This window comes from Solanum dulcamara, chromosome 4 (genome assembly GCF_947179165.1).
Source record: "Solanum dulcamara chromosome 4, daSolDulc1.2, whole genome shotgun sequence".
NCBI classification, from domain to species: domain Eukaryota; kingdom Viridiplantae; phylum Streptophyta; class Magnoliopsida; order Solanales; family Solanaceae; genus Solanum; species Solanum dulcamara.
In genome coordinates, this window is record NC_077240.1 from 25,397,467 (window position 1) to 25,416,345 (window position 18,879).

General features: G+C 32.0%; 1 protein-coding gene across 1 annotated transcript; it reads left to right on the forward strand.

Annotated features, from left to right (window-relative positions):
* Positions 1–11,569: 11,569 nt before the first annotated feature.
* On the forward strand, positions 11,570–17,055 carry LOC129887095 (long chain acyl-CoA synthetase 1-like). Its single transcript, XM_055962053.1, has 19 exons — positions 11,570–11,973; positions 12,457–12,520; positions 12,608–12,697; positions 12,779–12,835; positions 12,936–12,984; positions 13,169–13,245; positions 13,366–13,405; positions 13,476–13,570; positions 13,736–13,903; positions 14,140–14,250; positions 14,499–14,586; positions 14,671–14,737; positions 14,820–14,895; positions 15,244–15,361; positions 15,827–16,072; positions 16,165–16,304; positions 16,377–16,562; positions 16,656–16,775; positions 16,856–17,055. Exons 1-19 carry the CDS (start codon positions 11,822–11,824, stop codon positions 16,904–16,906), a joined length of 1,995 nt encoding a protein of 664 aa, XP_055818028.1. The 5' UTR covers positions 11,570–11,821; the 3' UTR covers positions 16,907–17,055.
* The last annotated feature ends 1,824 nt before the right edge of the window (positions 17,056–18,879 follow it).

Consider the following 18,879-nt stretch of genomic DNA (forward strand, 5'->3'; position numbering starts at 1 on the left):
TTTAGATATTATTTTTATATATATATTTTTTAAAAAATTCTATCCCACCACATCTAAGCCGCCACTTTCAATTTTTTTTCTCGTTTTGTGTTAGATATGTACATATGAATGAGAAAAATATTTTAAACTTTTTTTAAAAAATAATTTTATTTTTTAAAAAATAATTTCTTTTTTTTGAGATAGAAATACTTTACTTTTAACTTTTAACTAATATTAATAGTTTATTTCATTTTTATCAATATATAATATTTTAGCCATGTGGCAAAAAAAATTCAAAAAATAGAGAGAGTAGAGATAGTGTATTACACACACCACTGAGGTGTGTTTCTCAAATTGAGAAGTGATAGTTTAGGTATGAAACTCAAAAAAGAGGAATAGTTTAGGTGTGTTTTTGACACTTATCTCAAAAATTTAAGAATGTGATTTTGGATCATTGCAAAGTCATCCCATATTTTTTAAACTTTGTGCCTATTCAAATTATATTGGGACGAAAGAGTATAATCCGAAAAGAATACTAATATGTTTTCTGTATATTGCAAGTTGAAATAATCAATTATGTCCAGATTTTTAAATACGTAGAGCTGAATGCCGTGCAAGAATGGCTACGTTATTTGGTAGAAACGATTGTTTTTTTGTTAGAGTAGTTTGAACCTGTTTCACTTTCTTTATTTGTAGCTATGTTTTGAATGCTTAAATAAAAACCAGAATTAAATTAAGAAATAATAAAAAAAAAGATTGTTGTTTTGTTAAACCAATAATAATAATAATAGAAAACAATAGGTTATCAATTTCTGAATACTTTTTTCTTTTCTTATGTTTTAAATTTCTTTCTTAGTTACTAGTAAAACACGAATTGATATAATTGTTAAAATGATAGTAATAGCAAGAAGTGATATGGATTGGAAAATAATTTTTCAGGTTTAATTAGTCAAAATTTTTGAAAATAATTTCTTTAGAAAAAATAATAATCTTAAAACTCAGAAAACTCACAAGTTTTACAGTGACATACCACATGAATTATCCCCTTTTACCTTTCAACACATCTCAATCTCATTCCCATCAGGCCACCACCTCTACACCCCTACCCCACTGACACACCCCATAATATTCATTTAAATTCTATATAAATATTTTTAAAATAATAATATTTATATTTTTACTTACCAAACATCAAAAAATAAACAAAAAACCATTCCAATTGTTATATCGAAAAAAGACGGTTTAAAATTAATTTCATCTTTATAAGAAAAAATCAATTTTAGTAAAAAAAGAGTCGCCACTTAATTTTTTAAAGAAATTAAGAAAACTTAATTTAAAAGACTCTAACAGATTTAAGTCTTAAAAATTTAGAGAAAAAGGGTACGAGGTTCATATTACTATTTTAAGAAGGTTTTAGCACTTAAAATAGCCGCTAACATGCGGTTATCCAACGATTTGAAATTTATTTGACTAACTTTGGGAAATATTAATTTAAAAGAAAATGAAGACTTTGAAATTATTTTTATATAAAAAAAAAATAAAAAAAAAAATAACAAAATTGATAAAACTTAAATATTTGATTATAATATACATGTATATATATATATATATATATATATATATATATATATATATATATATATATATATACATAAAGAAGTAAAAGTTTATCAATGACTAAGTAAATATAGAAAATTATTTTAAGAATAAATTAACATGAATTGATTTATCTTTAGGGGAATCTAATTAGGTTAAAACAAATTAAAATTAATAGCTAAGAAAATCATGAACGACATGAATTAATTAATTATTACAAACCGAATCAATAAAATAATAAATAAAAATAAGTAATGAACATATAAAAATATGGCCCGACACTTAGTTTCTGTACGTCTGGACTAAGCTGTTGGGCCACCTGCGTTTTGGGCTTTGGGGCCAATTCTGATGTATATCACAACTGTATATACACTGTATATTAGTGCATACAACCAACAGTTTTCTTGTATATCAGATATACATAAAATTGCATATCAGTCAATTTTGCTCCAGCGCCTGTAGAAATACTTAGTAAACATGTTAATAATAAATAATATAAATAGTAATAGTAATAATAAAAATAAAAATAATAACAATAATAATAATAATACTAATACAAAAATAAAAAACCGTCTTATGAACATGGGAGGCCTTGGAAAGCAACGGTAATTTCTTCATCGGCCATTTCAACTTGTAATATATAATATATAATCTAAACTTAAATTAAAATTTCCGTCTTTAAAATGGAGAGGCCTCGAAACCCGACGGAGAGATTTTTCATTGGCCAAAATAAAGTCTGTTACATAAGTAGTAGGCATGTAATCATCCCTCCAAATAATAAAAAAAACTATTTAAAACTTATTTTAAAGAAGTGGGTACTAACTTTATTTAAAGTAGTAGTAAAATAACTTTATTTAAAGTAGTAGTAAAATAACTTTATTTAAAGTAATAGAGTAATGACTTTATTTAAAGTAGTGGTGAAATAACTTTATTTAAAGTAGTAGGGTAATAACTTTATTTAAAGTAGTAGGGTAACAACTTTATTTAAAGTAGTAGGGTAACAACTTTATTTAAAGTAGTAGGGTAACAACTTTATTTAAAGTAGTAGGGTAACAACTTTATTTAAAGTAGTAGGGTAATAGCTTTATTTAAAGTAGTGGGGTAATAACTTTATTTAAAGTAGTAGGGTAATAATTTTATTTAAAGTAGTGGTGAAATAACTTTATTTAAAGTAATAGGGTAATAACTTTATTTAAAGTAGTAGGATAACAACTTTATTTCAAATTTAATAAAGGGAGACAAAATTAATTGTGATAAATGCCAAAATAATTACTACATGCTAGCAAATTTTGTAAAAAAAATACTATAATTATTTTCTAACAGTCAAATATTTCAATCAACAAATTATGCATGATTAGCAAAATATTAAACATTTCCCAAATCTAAATCAAGAAAATAAAATATCGGTTATCAATTAGCTAATCAAATAGATACCCAAATTAAAAGATATGCATTTAGACAATAACAAATAATAACAATCTCACCGTAAAAAAAAACTTAATTAAATACAAGAATATAAACATGAAAATAATTAAAATGTAAGAACATGAATATGAACACGAAACCTTAATTAAATACAAGAATATAAACATGAACATAATTAAAATGTAAGAACATAAATATGAACATAAACATAAACATGAAATAAACATGAATATGAACATGAACATGAATATGAACATGAACATGAACATGAACATGAACATGAACATGAACATGAACATGAACATGAACATGAACATGAACATGAACATGAACATGAACATGAACATAAACAACAACAACAACAACAAAAATAACATAAATATGCTTTGCAATCTTAATCAATTATGAATGAACAAAAAATCTTTGAATCTCGAGTTTAGCAAATCATTTGGAGCAAAAAATAAAGAATTAAAGTGATGTAGTAACATGTGAACAATATGAATCTTATAAGAAAGAAAATAACAATAATGGTTAGAGTAATTAATCAGCCCAACATTTGTTATGAAAACAAAATCAGTAAAAAGAGTCTAACATGAGAAAGATCTAAATCTTCCAAGCAAGAAAACTTATCAAGAACACCAAACACAAGATGTAATCAACCCAACATATACACAATAATCATAAAAAAAAAAGAATGAACTTTTAGATCTAAAAGAACACAACATATATAGAAAAATAAAGTTAAACGAAACCATACCAAGACGGATTTGTAAAGATCCGTCTTAAACCTCTCGTCTTGTTAGTCTAGCGGCGGCTTGGTGGCTTTTCCTGCGTGTTTCGTCGGAGCTCTCGCCGGAGACGAGTGGAAGAGAAGTATTCGGTGGTATGTAAGAGGAGAGAGATTGAGAGATAATGGGAGAGCATGGTGAGGAGGGTAACTTGTCTTGTTTTCTCTTCTTTTTTTTTTTTGAGAAGATGAAGAGAGTGTAGAGAGAGAGAGATAGTGAAGAAGTGAGTTTTTGAGATAGAGAGAGAGATAGTGAAGAAGTGAGTTTTTTGAGAGAGAGAGAGATAGTGAAGAAGTGAGTTTTTGAGATAGAGAGAGAGATAGTCAAGAAGTGAGTTTTTTGAGAGAGAGAGAGATAGTGAAGAAGTGAGTTTAGAGAGATGGATAGTTGTTTGATAATGGAAAAAGAAAAGAAAGAATATTTTTTATTTATTTATTTATTTTTTTAGAAAAAACTAAAATTTTCAAAAATACAAACCATAATTAAACTAACCTAACTAAAATTTATTTAGTAGTAGAAAAAAAACCTTTTGAGATAATTTTCGAATAATAACATAAATAGTAATCAAAGATATAGTTGTATAGAAATATGTATGTTATACTAAAATTTATATAAAGATAAAAATAGTTAAGAATAATATGAAAAAATATATATATATACATATATTATTTTTTTTTATTTTTTTTATAAAAGCTAATTATTTCAAATGTTCGAATTCAAAAAAAAAACTCGATAGCTAATTTGCGTTGTGGATGATCAAAATTGGGTGTCAACACCAATAAATATTGAGCCCGTACCAACACGAATTATCCCTAGTGTGAAGACAAGCGGGGACCAAGGGTACAAACACATCAAACAGCTAGTACACCTAATACTATTCAATTCTATCGAATTATCGTGTTTGACAAAACACACAATACCAAAAAAAAGAAAGATATTACCAAAATACACTAAGAACTTGTGGTTTAGTATGTGTAATGATATTTCTATAATTATAAAACCTATCATGACATGTAAAATTTAAGTTGATTTAAAAAAATATATAATATATATATCATTCCTTTTTAAATAGAATAAATAAAATAATATCATATAAGATATGAAACAAAAAATGATACTAATTACCAAGATAACACTGTAGCATCAATAATATTGAGATAATATCTTAGATGGTTACTCAATTTAATATAGTTCACTTCGAAAGTCACTTAGCTTTGTTTTATAACTCAAAAAATCACTTAGAAAATCACTCAAATTAGGATAGTTTACTTAGAAAGTCACTCAACTTTATTTTATAACCCAAAAGTCACCCAAACAATTTTTTTTTTAAAAAATCATTAAAATCTGTTGACATGAAAATTTTATTTTTTAAAAAATAAAACACTCATTTTAACAATTTTATTAACCCGCTAAAATTATATGAGGATAATTTAAAATCAGTCACAAAGAATTATTTTATATATTTATATACGGTTATCCAGTTAATAATTTTTCAAAAATATGATGCGAGTTCATCATTTTAGCTTCCAGTGGCCTGGCAAAATCACTAAGAATAGTGGATGTGCACATATATATTAAATGCACATAATTTGGTTACATCTTTTTATAATTATGGTAGATTTTTTATATGAATTTTTCATATTTAAAACATATTATGAATATATCATTAATTTTGATAATGTTTTGTATATAGTTAATAAATCACATTCATATATTTCTATGAAAATATTATTCGTACTATACTTTATTCATGCCATTAAAATATAATCAGAATATGCTCTTTGAAAGAAAAAGATATTTTAGTACTCAATCCCTAATTAATGAGAGAAAAAGATAGAACATATTAACAGCTTTTATGGATGAAAGATAAGGAGAGGTAATTAATAAAATTCAAAAGGAACTAATTTCTGATATTTTTAGATACTATTCACGTTTAAATTAGTGGCTATATTTATTACAAAATATGTTGTTTTTGAAATGTTTAGAAAAATAGGATACTAATGCAAATAACTTTAAGAAAATGAGTTATCAAGTAAGTTTCTTTAAAGTAAAAGGGTCTTGGTAAATATATTTAGTCATATAATTTTAGCGGGTTAGAGTAAGTGAGGCGGGTCAATAAAATGAGTATTTTATTATTATTTTAAAATTTAGTTTGAATTTTTTTTTCATTTTAACAAAATTAAATGAAAAAAATATTTAAATTGATTGTGTGACTTTCTGAGTGAAATATCAATAGTTGAATGACTTTTGAATTATAAAATAAAATTGAGTGATTTTTTAGGTGAACTATCCTAAGTTGAGCGACTTTCTAAGTAAACTGTCCAAATTTAAATGATTTTTCAGTTATAATAGTTTCAACTACTTCGCTGTTTTTCGACGTACTCTTCATTAATACATACATATCCTTTTGAGATCATCTATACAGTCTACTTTCAACATAATCTATTCAAGTCAGACAAAATAATCTCACCATTTCTGAAAATTGTAATATACTAATATATAGTACTTTCAACATAATACTACTATTCAAGTCAAAGTAAATACATACATATCGTTTTTTTTTTAGCCAAATGATATGAATTTTTATGTCATCGTATTATTATGAGAAAATTGTAAGAGTTTTTGGCCAAAATCATTCTTAAATTATATTTCAAACTTAGATTACATCTTCAAAATATTATTCTCAGGAGAAAACATCCTTCAAGTATTTAAAAGTTGACAATTTTCATCCTGCAACTAAAATTTGTCATGAAACTACCAGATTCCACAAAAATTAAGTCACCGTTTCGTATTTATTATTTTAAAATACGCCAAAAATATTATTGTGAACTTTTTTGACAATTGAGTTTAGCATTATGTAAAATCTTTTAATTAACAGTTTTTTCCATTTATTTTTCCTGTTATTTAATATTAAAAAACTTGGCAATTGAAATATGTTTCTTCTCAATTGAATATGCTAGAAGCGGTATTTGTTGGAGATTTCCACTTCTAATAATGGAGAATGAAACTTGAATGCGAGACATAATCAGAATTTTGATCACCTCAATATCAATTGTTCCAAAAAATTTATTGATCTAACTATAATTTGGCTTTGATAAATGTGAAGATAATTAAGCTCTGACTTCTTTCCGTTGGTAAATGAGAAGAAAAACAGATCATGTATCCTTACATCTTCCTAACATTTTTTATTTCAACAAGCACTAGTGTCCAAAATTTTTAATATTCTTTTTTTTTCAGAAGTTTTTTATAGCAGGTAATGAAATCATGCAGGAATTTTTTTGTCTATAGTCATATGAACTGCATATGTTTTTGTAGGATCTTTTAGTTTTTTGACAATATCTAATAGGTGGATGAAAATTGTTAATTTTCAAATACTTGAAGAATGTATGTGACAAAAAAGATATTTTAAAGATGTAGTTTAAATTTGGGATATAGTTTAAAGATATTTTTTGCCAAAAATATATAAAACTTTTTGTATAGTTATTAAATATCTAAATTTTATTTAAAAAATATCGAACTAATCTTATTAAATTTAAATTTAAAAATATTCGAATTAACTCTCAAAAATAGAACGATCACTATTTTGAAATGTAGCCAACTATTAAAGGCGTCGAAAAAATCTTTGGCTGTTCCCATCTTCCTTCACACCTACCTAAGCCAAAGTCAATTAATTGACATTGTTGATGCAAGTTAGTTCCCGTCGTTAGACGGATTTTGAGCCTGTTTGAAATCGCTGCTAAACATTACTTAATTTTAGAACTATTTTTTTAAAATAGCTTTTTAGAAAAATATTTTTTCTAAAAAAAAATAATTAACTAATTCATTTGAAAAGTGTTTTTAATAAGTATATTGTGTTTGATTAATCTTTTTTAAGAATTACGTTTGACAGTCAAATTACGAAAAAAAGGACTAGTACCAATGCATTTTTAATATTAAGATTATTTTATAGAGGAAACAACAACAACAACAACAACAACAACAACCCAGTGAAATCCCACAACGTGGAGTCTGGAGAGGGTAAAGTGTACGCAGACCATACTCCTACGAAGGTAGGATGACTGTTTCCGAAAGACCCTCGGCTGAATAAAAACATAAAAAGAGGTTAGATAAGGCTAAGAAGTTCAAAGCAATATGAAAAATAAAATAAGAGAGCGACACAGATAAAATAGAATAATCAAAGTACATAAAGTAATAGATAATAACAGAAATCAGAGCACAAGAAATTATAGTGCGCTAATGCGCCTACTAATAAGGGAGAATAACGAGACTATGTACTAGCCTTCTACCCTAATGTGGGTCCTCCACACCCTCCTATCTAAGGTCATGTCCTTGATAAGCTGTAGCTGCGCCATGTCCTGTCTAATTAGTTCTCCCCAATATTTCTTCGGCCTACCCTTACCTCTTCTGAAACTATCTATGGCCAACCTCTCACACCTCCGCATTGGGCATCTGTGTCTCTCCTCTTCACATGCCCAAACCATCTCAGTCGCATTTTCCGCATCTTGTCTTCCACCGAGGCCACTCCTACCTTATTCCGAATAGTCTCGTTTCTAATCCTGTCGCTCCTGGTATGCCCACACATCCATCTCAACATTCTCATCTCGACAACTTTCATCTTTTGAATGTGAGAAACCTTAACTGACCAACACTTCGCCCCATATAACATAGCCGGTTTAACCATCATTTTGTAGAACTTGCCCTTAAGTTGTGGTGGCACCTTCTTGTCACATAGCACACCAGAAGCGAGCCTCCATTTCATCCATCCTACCCTAATACGGTGTGTGACATCATCGTCAATCTCCCCGCTGCCTTGCATGATAGACCCAAGGTACTTGAAACTACTTTTCTTTTGGATGGCCTGGTCATCAAGCCTAACTTCCGCGCCAACCTCCTGAGGTGTCTCAGTGAACTTGCACTCTAAGTACTCTATCTTGGTCCTACTCAGCTTAAACCCTTTAGACTCCAAGGTATGTCTCCAATCCTCTAGCTTAGCGTTAACTTCACTACGAGTCTCATCGATCAGGATTATGTCGTCCGCAAAAAGCATACACCATGACACCTCACCTTGAATTTATCGCATCAATCCATCCATTACCAACGCAAATAAAAACGGACTAAGAGCTGATCCTTGAAGCAACCCCATCACAACTGGGAAGTGCTCTGAGTCCCCTCCTATTGTCCTTATCCTGGTTTAGGCACCCTCATACATGTCCTTAATCACCCTAATGTACGCCATAGTATACCTTTAGCCTCCAGACATCTCCATAGTATCTCTCGTGGAACTTTATCGTAAGCCTTTTTTAGGTCGATGAGTACCATATGCAATTCCTTTTCCTCTCCCTATATTGCTCCACCAGTCTCCTCATAAGATGGATGGCTTCTGTAGTTGAGCGTCCCGGCATAAATCTGAACTGGTTCTCTGAAATAGACACGCCTCTCCCCACCCTTATCTCCATCACTCTTTCCCACACTTTCATAGTATGGCTTAGAAGCTTGATACCTCTATAGTTGTTGTAGCTCTGGATACCCCCCTTGTTTTTGTATAGGAGAATCATTACGCTCGACCTCCATTCTTCGGGCATCATTACCGTCTTAAAGATGACATTAAATAACCTAGTCAGCCACTCCAAACCTACCGAGCTCGCGCTCTTCCAAAATTCCTCAGGAATCTCGTCAGGTCCGATCGCTCTTTCCCAGCGCATCCTACGAACAACACCCTTAACCTCCTCGACCGTAATACTCCTGCAACCCCCAAAATCGTGATGCCTCCCTGTATGTTTCAAATCTACCAACACAATCTCTCTGTCTCTTTCTTCATTCAAGAGTTAATGGAAGTATGACTGCTATCTCTATTTAATGAGGGTCTCCTCTACCAATACGTTTCCATGCTCGTCGTTAATGCACTTCACTTGATCCACATCGCGTGCCCTTATCTCCCGCACCCTGGCTAGCCTAAACAATTTCCTATCCCCGCCTTTCTCTTCTAGTTCAGCATAAAGGCGTTCAAAAGTTATCGTTTTTGGCGTCGAAACTGCCGACTTCGCCTCATTCTTCACTATCTTATAAAGTTTCCTATTCGTCCACTTCTCCACCTCATCCTTGCTTTCTATCAACTTCGTATACGCCATCTTCTTTGCTTCCACCTTCCCTTGCACTTCTCCATTCCACCACTAGTCCCCTCGATGCCGACTATGACTACCTATCGAGACTCCCAACACTTCCCTTGCTACAACCCTAATACAACTAGTCGTCCTATCCCACATACTGTTCGCTTCCCCACTATTATCCCAAACCCCCATATCCTTCAATTTCTCTCCTATCTCCAGGGCACTAGCTGTGGTCAAACTCCCCTATCTGATCCTAGGTCGGTCATCCCCGACCCTCTTCTTCCTCGTCATCTTGATCCCTAAATCCATCACCAAGAGCTTATGTCGGAGAATTTTTTTTTAAATATCTATTATAAAATTTAATTTAATTTTAATTTTTGTTAAATTAAAATGTACATATTCAAGTTTTCAATCAATATTATACATAGATGAATAAGAAAATAAATTAAATATTGATATAATATTAACATAGTGATTTAAATATAATTAAAAATATCAAGCAAAATAAATTTTAAAATCATTCCACAAATTAAATGCATACGAAAAATTCACCACAAAATTAATAAGTATAAATATTGATAAATATGTATATATGACAGAGATATTTTAGTCTTGAAATAAATAATTTTTTGCTTTTGCTAAATTTTTTTCGCTTCCTCCCAACGACAAAAAAACTGCTTCTGCTTCCGCTTCCATTTAAGAACAGTTTCATTGATTAATTAAAAACCTTGATTTTCCAAAAAAAAAGTATTTTTTCTCAAAATAAATATCTTTGACCTCCAACAACAATATCAAATAGGCTTTTAAAGCGGACCTAAGAGCAGCTCAAACATATTAATGGTCTAAAGTCGAAATTGAATGGAAGCACTAACTTTAAATTGTTACTAACTTGCCTCTACACGTCATTACACTCCATCAAATTACTTTTTATTAATGTCAATAAGGAGATATTGTGTGTAAATGATATTTTTTTACTATTAATTAGAGATTTCAAATTAGAAACTTTCAAATTCGAATCTTAAAAATAGATGATAAGGAACCTTAACCTTTCCCCTTAAAAAGCTCAATACGATTCGAATCTGAATTATAGGCCAATGAATTCGAAAACCAAATAAGTACACAATACAAAGAAAAAGTAAAGGATATTCGGCTATGGTAACTTCACATGCAAAAAGGAAGGCATAACACGTTTGCTAGGAGTTCAATAAAATTTAATATTTTATCATATAGTGTATATATCTCCATATAAAAATTGCTAATATTTCAACAAATAGTAACCCATTAAAATTTTAAATATCATATTCATCAAATATAAATTCTGAATTAGCATAACCTTTCTATTGTTCCTACACAAGCTTAGACTAGGGAAAGAAAAAGAGAGTTGTAGCCTTTTATGATGCGTTTATTATGGCTCCTGCATTATACATGTGATCTTTAAATTCTCATTTCTCTCACCCTTCTTGATGTATTCTCTTAATTGCCTCTCCCTACACCCAACTACCCGCCCACCCCCACAGAAAAAATAAAAATTATAAACAAAGCAACAAAGACAAAAAGAAAAAAAAACATTTGCTAATATTTTCGTAAACTTGGTGCCTTACTCAAATCAAGACATTTAAATTGACACAGAATTAAAATTCCGACTTGACTTTTTATCTTCCTAAACAATCTGCTAAGCTTCTGGTTTAGTCACACAAACTACGTTGTAATCATTTGCCTTTTATCTTGATAAGACTAATTAGCCTGTTTTTGTACCAATATTGGTAGCTGAAACATTAATTGGATTCCTTACTCCTCTCATGTAAGGTCTATTTTATGGCATTTCTTCTTTGCATAGTGGCTACTCTATGAGCACTGTTTGGACCATCTAAGCTGGTGTTTCTTATATAATTTAAGTTGAGTAAGAGAAGAATTGGAAAAAAAAACATGAGCATGAGCAAGTTTGGTTTGAAGGTGGAGGAAGGAAAAGAAGGGAAAAATGGACAGCCATCTATTGGTCCTGTTTATAGAAATCCAATAGCTAAAAATGGTTTTCCTCAAACTGATCCTGATTTGTCTACAGCTTGGCAACTCTTTAGGTAACATTTTCCTTCAGTTTCAGTAAGAACCAATGAAAAAGAATGATTTTTTAAGCATCTATTGAGTTCTATGAAAACTGTTGACATTCTGTGCACATTTCATCTAAATGAGTCAAAAACATGAAAATTCTTTTTTTTCCCCCGAGTTAATGGTCGAAAACACACTTGAATTATCACTTTTTCGTGATTGATAATTCAAGCTTGAGACGTACATGCTTTCATAATGGGTGGTGGCGAGACTTGAATCCAAAGATCTCCAAAGCTTAACCCCATTAGTGAGACTAACATGCTTTTATTTACTTAATTATGTCTTCAACTAATGAAAACAATGAAATGGGCAAAAGACAAGTCCTTTTAGATTTTCTTGTTTGTTTTTTCTATTATTTATGTATCCAATTTTAGTAAAGCATAGATCTTTTCAGTTTACTTACGGGCGATTGAAAGAAAAAAAGTATATAAAGTTTTTATCTTTTTGATCAACAGAGCAGCTGTTGAAAAATATCCAGGAAACAGAATGCTGGGATGGCGTGATTTTAAGGATGGAAAGGTGATGTGTCATCCTTAGTGTTAGTGGAGTATAAAATATTTCTCTGTATTTACTCATCATCTTCCTGTTTTTTTGTTTCTTCAATAGTGGGGTCCTTATAACTGGAAAACCTACAAAGAAGCTTATGAAGAGATTTTGCAGACTGGTTCTGCATTACGGGCTAACGGAATTGAACCTGTAAGCAATTGACACTCTTAGCATTTGTAATCAGTTTTAGCTTCTTAAAGATGTCATGTATAATATTTGAATGTATAATAGGGTGCTCGAGTTGGAATTTATGGAGCCAATTGTCCTCAGTGGATAGTAGCAATGGAGGTTAGTATATGTTTTTGACCGTGTGTAATCATAATGTGTTTTTGTCTAAAGAGAGTTATCCATTAGCATCATTTGATAAGGCGATTTAATTTGTTTTCAGGCTTGCAGTGCCCACAGTTTGATATGTGTCCCTCTCTATGATACCCTTGGTAATTAATGGTTCCTTTATAGTCTCCCCCTTATATTATGTTGTTTGAATGACAGCAGCAATGCTGATCTTGTTTTCGTAATTTAAGGTCATTACAATTCAGTAATAAAAAAAACTAAATTACAGTTCATGTTAAGTACCTGAAATTTTGTCTCTCTAACTTCCATTCATTTCTATTGATGTAGGATCTGGCGCTGTAGATTTTATTATTGAACATGCTGAGATTGATATCGTTTTTGTTCAAGATAAGAAAGTGAAAGAAGTGAGGATCATCTAAAGCCACCTTTAATGTTTCTTGTGTTTCATTGTTATTGATCTTTACTTGATTTGGATATTTGAGCTATATGATGATCATCTCCTCTGGTTGATGTTTTCTTTGCAGCTTCTAAATTCAGAGTGCACACACGCTAAACGCCTGAAATGTAAGTCTGCCTCTCTATTGGTTGCAGCTACCAGATTGACAAATTTTATCGAGTTTGTTTGTGTTTGCAGTGATCGTGTGTTTCACTTCGCTACAGCAGGAAGAGAAGGACAAGGCAGTTTCAATGAATATTAAGCCATACTCTTGGAATGAATTTCTCAACATGGTAATTTACTGGAAGTTTCTTTCGCTCATTCTTTTACTCTGTATCTTCTTGATTTGATTAGTGTTACCATTGAAATGCTCCACTAGTACTATTGCACCGATGGCCTAAGGTGATCTTTTGGGGATGTTTATTTTGAAGAATATTTAACAACTTCTGTTTTTCCAGGGTAAAGAGAATCCATCAGAGCTTTCACCGCCGCATCCATCAGACATATGTACAATCATGTATACTAGTGGAACTAGCGGAGAACCTAAAGGTGTAATATTGACTCATGAAAACATGACAGCATCTGTAACAGGAGTTGATCATTTTATGGAAGAATTCGAGGACAAGGTACATGGAAATCCTTTTCCTAGAATTCCAGATCATTTCTTCATTGGTATATAAATTTGTATCTTATCAGGATTTTCCTTTCTAAGTCCTATTCATAATTGAGTTTCATCGCTCTTTTATAATTATATTGGCAACCTTTTAGGCCTTATGATTCTTGTTTATTTTCATTTCGACAAATCCTCACATCAGACGTGCCAAATTTTGGTTGTTTCGACTAATGTTTGATTTCTTGATAGATGACAGTGGATGATGTGTACATATCTTTCCTACCACTTGCTCATATACTTGATCGGATGATTGAAGAATTCTTCTTTCATAGGGGTGCTTCTGTTGGCTACTTCCATGGGGTAAGGTGTCGGAACTAAACGTGTCAAACAAATTTTATGCATTATGACAAGTTTAATATCCGGTGACACTCAATAAACCAACAATTCAGAATGAAAGCGCGTTGCATTCACTTGTCACAGCAAGATTCCTGTCCAATTTCAAGACACTGAATGTCACAACGCAGCTTTCAAGTCTGTGTTCGGTATTAATTTATTTTAACTTAATGAGTACCAAGACTTTAAAGCTTCTTGTTGTTTTTGTGTTCAAGAATATCAATGAGATCCAAGAAGACATGATGGAGTTGAAGCCAACCTTTTTGGCTGGAGTACCTCGAGTTTATGAAAAAGTGCATGAAGGTATGAGAATCTTAGTTTTTTCTTAGATGGTGTCTGTAAACAATTTGAATGATTGTAATCTAAGTCTCAAATTATGCTTATCAGGTGTACTAAAAGCACTTGAAGAACTCAATCCTTTCAGGAGGAGCATGTTCCACTTGCTATATAACTTGTAATATTCTGTTTGTTTGTTCTATTCAACTTTTCTTATTCTACAATCCGGAATCCTTTTCTGATTTTTTCTCAAAAATCAGCAAGCTTAAATGGATGAATCTTGGGTACAAACAGAAGTATGCTTCGCGACTGGCTGATCTACTAGCTTTTAGAAAGGTTGTATCTTTTCCTAATTATGTTCTCACTTTCTAGTAACTTTTTCTGAGACAACTTATGCTTATTGTTCTCTGAAGAAACTTTGCCTTTTAAGTTGCTGCTACCATCTTCCTACTCTTATTGTGGATGCTAGCATATAAGCACTCTTTGTAACTTCTTTAAGTTCAGTAGCATATTAATAGTTTCATGGGGCTACTTTAATATATAGGAACTTCAACTACCCGATTTTTTTTAAAATATTTTTTTTTTCTGCATTGATTTTTCAACTTTGAGGAAGTAAATTCAGTTATAGAAAGGGAAAAGATAGTTTATATGTCTCCTGACTCATTTATTCGTCTTGTTGTGTAGGTTAAGAATAGGCTAGGTGGCAGGATTCGCCTCATAGTATCTGGCGGTGCTCCTTTAAGCAGTGAGGTGGAAGAGTTCTTGCGGGTTACCTCCTGTGGCTTTGTCCTACAAGGCTATGGTAAATCTATCTTTTTTCCAGTTAATGAAAATTTTGATTTGTTAATATTACTTGATAGTGAATACACCAATAGTCTAGCTATGACTGTCTAGTAGTCAATATGAGCAATTTGATGCAGAGGAAAGAGCCAGTTCTATGTGACAAAGCATCAATGTACAAATAAAACATGTCTTAGCATACTAGCAAGTCAACATGCCTATGTAAAAAATATTTTTTTCCCTCTCCTAAACTGAAACTTCTCTTGATAAGAAACACCTCGAAACTTGTCAAAGTAGAACTTTTCTTGTAATTATAGCTATAGTGTAGCATTAATAAGTTTGATGTTATACATTATAGTTATAATCTATTCCTTCCTCTGCCAATTGAGACGCAATATGTGGATGTGCTTCATTAACTTATGGGAGTTGCCGTTTCCACTTTGATTTTACACCATCTTTTCATAATCCTAAGTACCTTCTGTTGTAGGTTTGACAGAGACTTGTGGTTTGGCCACCATTGGGCATCCAGATGAAATGTGCATGCTTGGAACTGTTGGTCCACCATTTGTCTTCACAGAAGTTCGTCTCGAGGAAGTTCCTGAAATGGGGTATGATCCTCTAGGAGAACCTCCCCGGGGAGAGATATGCGTGAGAGGGAGGACCACTTTTGCTGGATACTACAAAAATCCAGAGTTGACAAGAGAGGTCATCAAAGATGGATGGTTTCATACAGGTTGAGTTTATATTTACTCAATGCTATCATTTCACTATATATGAAATACGTCTTTACATTATTTACCTTATCCTTTGAGCATATATATCCAGGTGACATTGGAGAAATGATGCCTAATGGAGTGGTTAAAATCATTGATCGAAAGAAGAATGTTATAAAGCTATCCCAAGGAGAATATGTTGCACTTGAATATCTGGAAAAGGTTTATGGTATTGCGCCAATCGTTGAAGATGTAAGTTGATTCATTGGAAATATTATGTTCGCCGAGTGAAATGCATGTCCATCTAATTTGTGTTACTTACAGATATGGGTATATGGGGACAGCTTCAAGTCCATGCTGGTAGCAGTCGTGGCGCCACATGAAGGGAACACCAAAAAATGGGCTGATCAAAATGGGCACAAGGGTTCCTCAATTACTGAACTTTGTTCCCTCCAAGAGCTAAACCAATATGTTCTCCTTGAGCTGAAATCTGCTGCAGAAAGGAACAAGGTCAGCAAAATACAATATTTTCCCCCTCATTTTTTAGGTACTTGTTTGAAGTAGTATTGGAATAATGAATTTGATTTATTCTACGAAAACCAGCTAAGAGGTTTCGAGAACATCAAAGGGGTGATTCTGGAACCTCAACCCTTTGAGTTTGACAAGGACTTGGTAACAGCAACAATGAAAAAGAGAAGGGAGAGATTGCTTAAGCGTTACAAGGTGATCCATGAGTTCCCAGCTAGCTCTTTTTGAATGAGTTGGACCATAACCAAATTTGGTACTCATTATGGTTTTTGCAGGTGGAGATTGATGACCTTTACAAAAGGCTTAATGCAGCATCTAAACGCTAATACGTTTTTGAATACTGAGGCAATGCAACTCTTGATTGATATATTGAATGATCTGTGGAGCTATGTGTTGTAAAAGTTTGCACTATAGAAATACTAATGTCTGATATAATAGCGATTTGTATGAATAAATCATCAGTATTGCTGCCTTACATTTCTGAACTAAGCACCCTTCCAGAGAGATTAGTAGTATTGGTTTTATGAAGTTATAAACTTCCCTTAACAAAATTTTCTTGCATAGGAACGAAATGCTATGGATTTTAGGACGACAGACCAACTCTGCTTAGCCTATATGTTGGGCTATGGGCTCATGTTCCAGCCAAAGGCCGATGGCCTAATCCTATTTGTAAAAGGGTTGGAATAATTCTCCTAATTTGGTTCTCAATCCTATTTGGAAAAGGATTGAAATTATAATCCTATTTGGAGTTGGAGTTGGTTTTGGCTTTAGGAAAAAGTATCACTATATAAATAGGATGATTTGAGAGAATTATGCAATTGCTCATTGGTAGTGTCTTTGAGAGACATTAGGCACATAAGTGAGGTTTTTGAGAAAGCTTTCAACAAGAGAGGAGAGAAGATCCTGACCAGAGACATGACCCCGACTCGAGACCTAACCTCGAGCCCGACCCCGAGTTCCCAACCCGAGAACTGACCTCGACACCCAAGACCCTAAGCCGAGACCCTCGATCCGAGACTCGACCTCAAAACCCCGACTCGAGACCCGAGACCTCAATCCAAGACCCCGTTAGACCCGACCCCTTTTTCGACTCGAGACCTGACCCCGACCCTGACCCGAGATTTGTCACCTTCGAGACCCGAGACCCAAGATTAGTATTTAGAACCGATACCCCAGACTTAAGCTGAAATGAGAAGTTGATGTGAGGTTCAAAATGATTTTGGAAAATATTTTTCTTATTCTTTTTTTAAGGGAAGTAATTTTTCTTAAATTTGAGGAAAATAAGTTTATTTGGAAAATATTTTTCAAAGCATTTAAGCCAATCAAACATGAGAAAACATTGATAAACATTTTCTGAAAAATGTTTTCCTTAGTACCAAACACACCCCAAATATAAACTTGTTTGAATCTCAAAATTCAAAAAGTATCACATAAATTAGGACAGATGGAGTAAAATAAAAACCAGCACTAAAGAAAATGACAAGAAGGAATTTTGTCTCTCTGTTTTTTCCTCTCTTCGAAGTGAAAAGCACTGTGGGAGATAGACCAAAGGAATGAGCTTCTAAGTTCTCATTAGGGGTGTCGCGAGTTGAGTTGAAATTGAAAATAGATTGAAATAGAAATTGGGTTGGGTCATGACCCGTCCAAATTTGTTTTTGGGTTCAAATGGGCTAAAAATCAGGTTGGGTCATGACCCGCCCAATTTGACCCGCTTAGTGTCAATAATTTTTACGTATTGTTATTTACCTTTTTAATCACAATTTGAATTTCAACTAAAGAAAATGAAAAAAAGAAGAAGTTACAAATGAATAGATAAATCCTAAAAGATATAAAATAGATATTAGCCTACCTTCAATATGGGAACATACATTACATCAATGTAAATAAAGATTCTTAAAACGGGTTGAAATTAGAAATTAAATTGAGCTCAATTGAAGATTCTTTTGAAATGGGTTAAGGTTTGAATGAGTTGAAATTAATCCAATTCAAATTATCTTAAGCCCAACCCATAAATTTTTGAATGAATTGGACGAATTATCTATATTTTGAGTCATTTTAATAAGCTTGTTTCGGATCATCTGAAAATTGCAACGGTAATCAAAGTTAAATAAAGGAATTGGCAGAGAGCGAAACCATACTGATCCAAAGAGAATGTGTGTATCTAGGTAATAAACTAAAACACGACTTAGGAATGATTAATTTAATTAGAACTTCGTGCTGATAAGGTGTTATAAAATAAAGCTTACAATAACAATTTAGAAGATGAAAATAAGAGAGACAAAATAGTAAAACTTTCTAT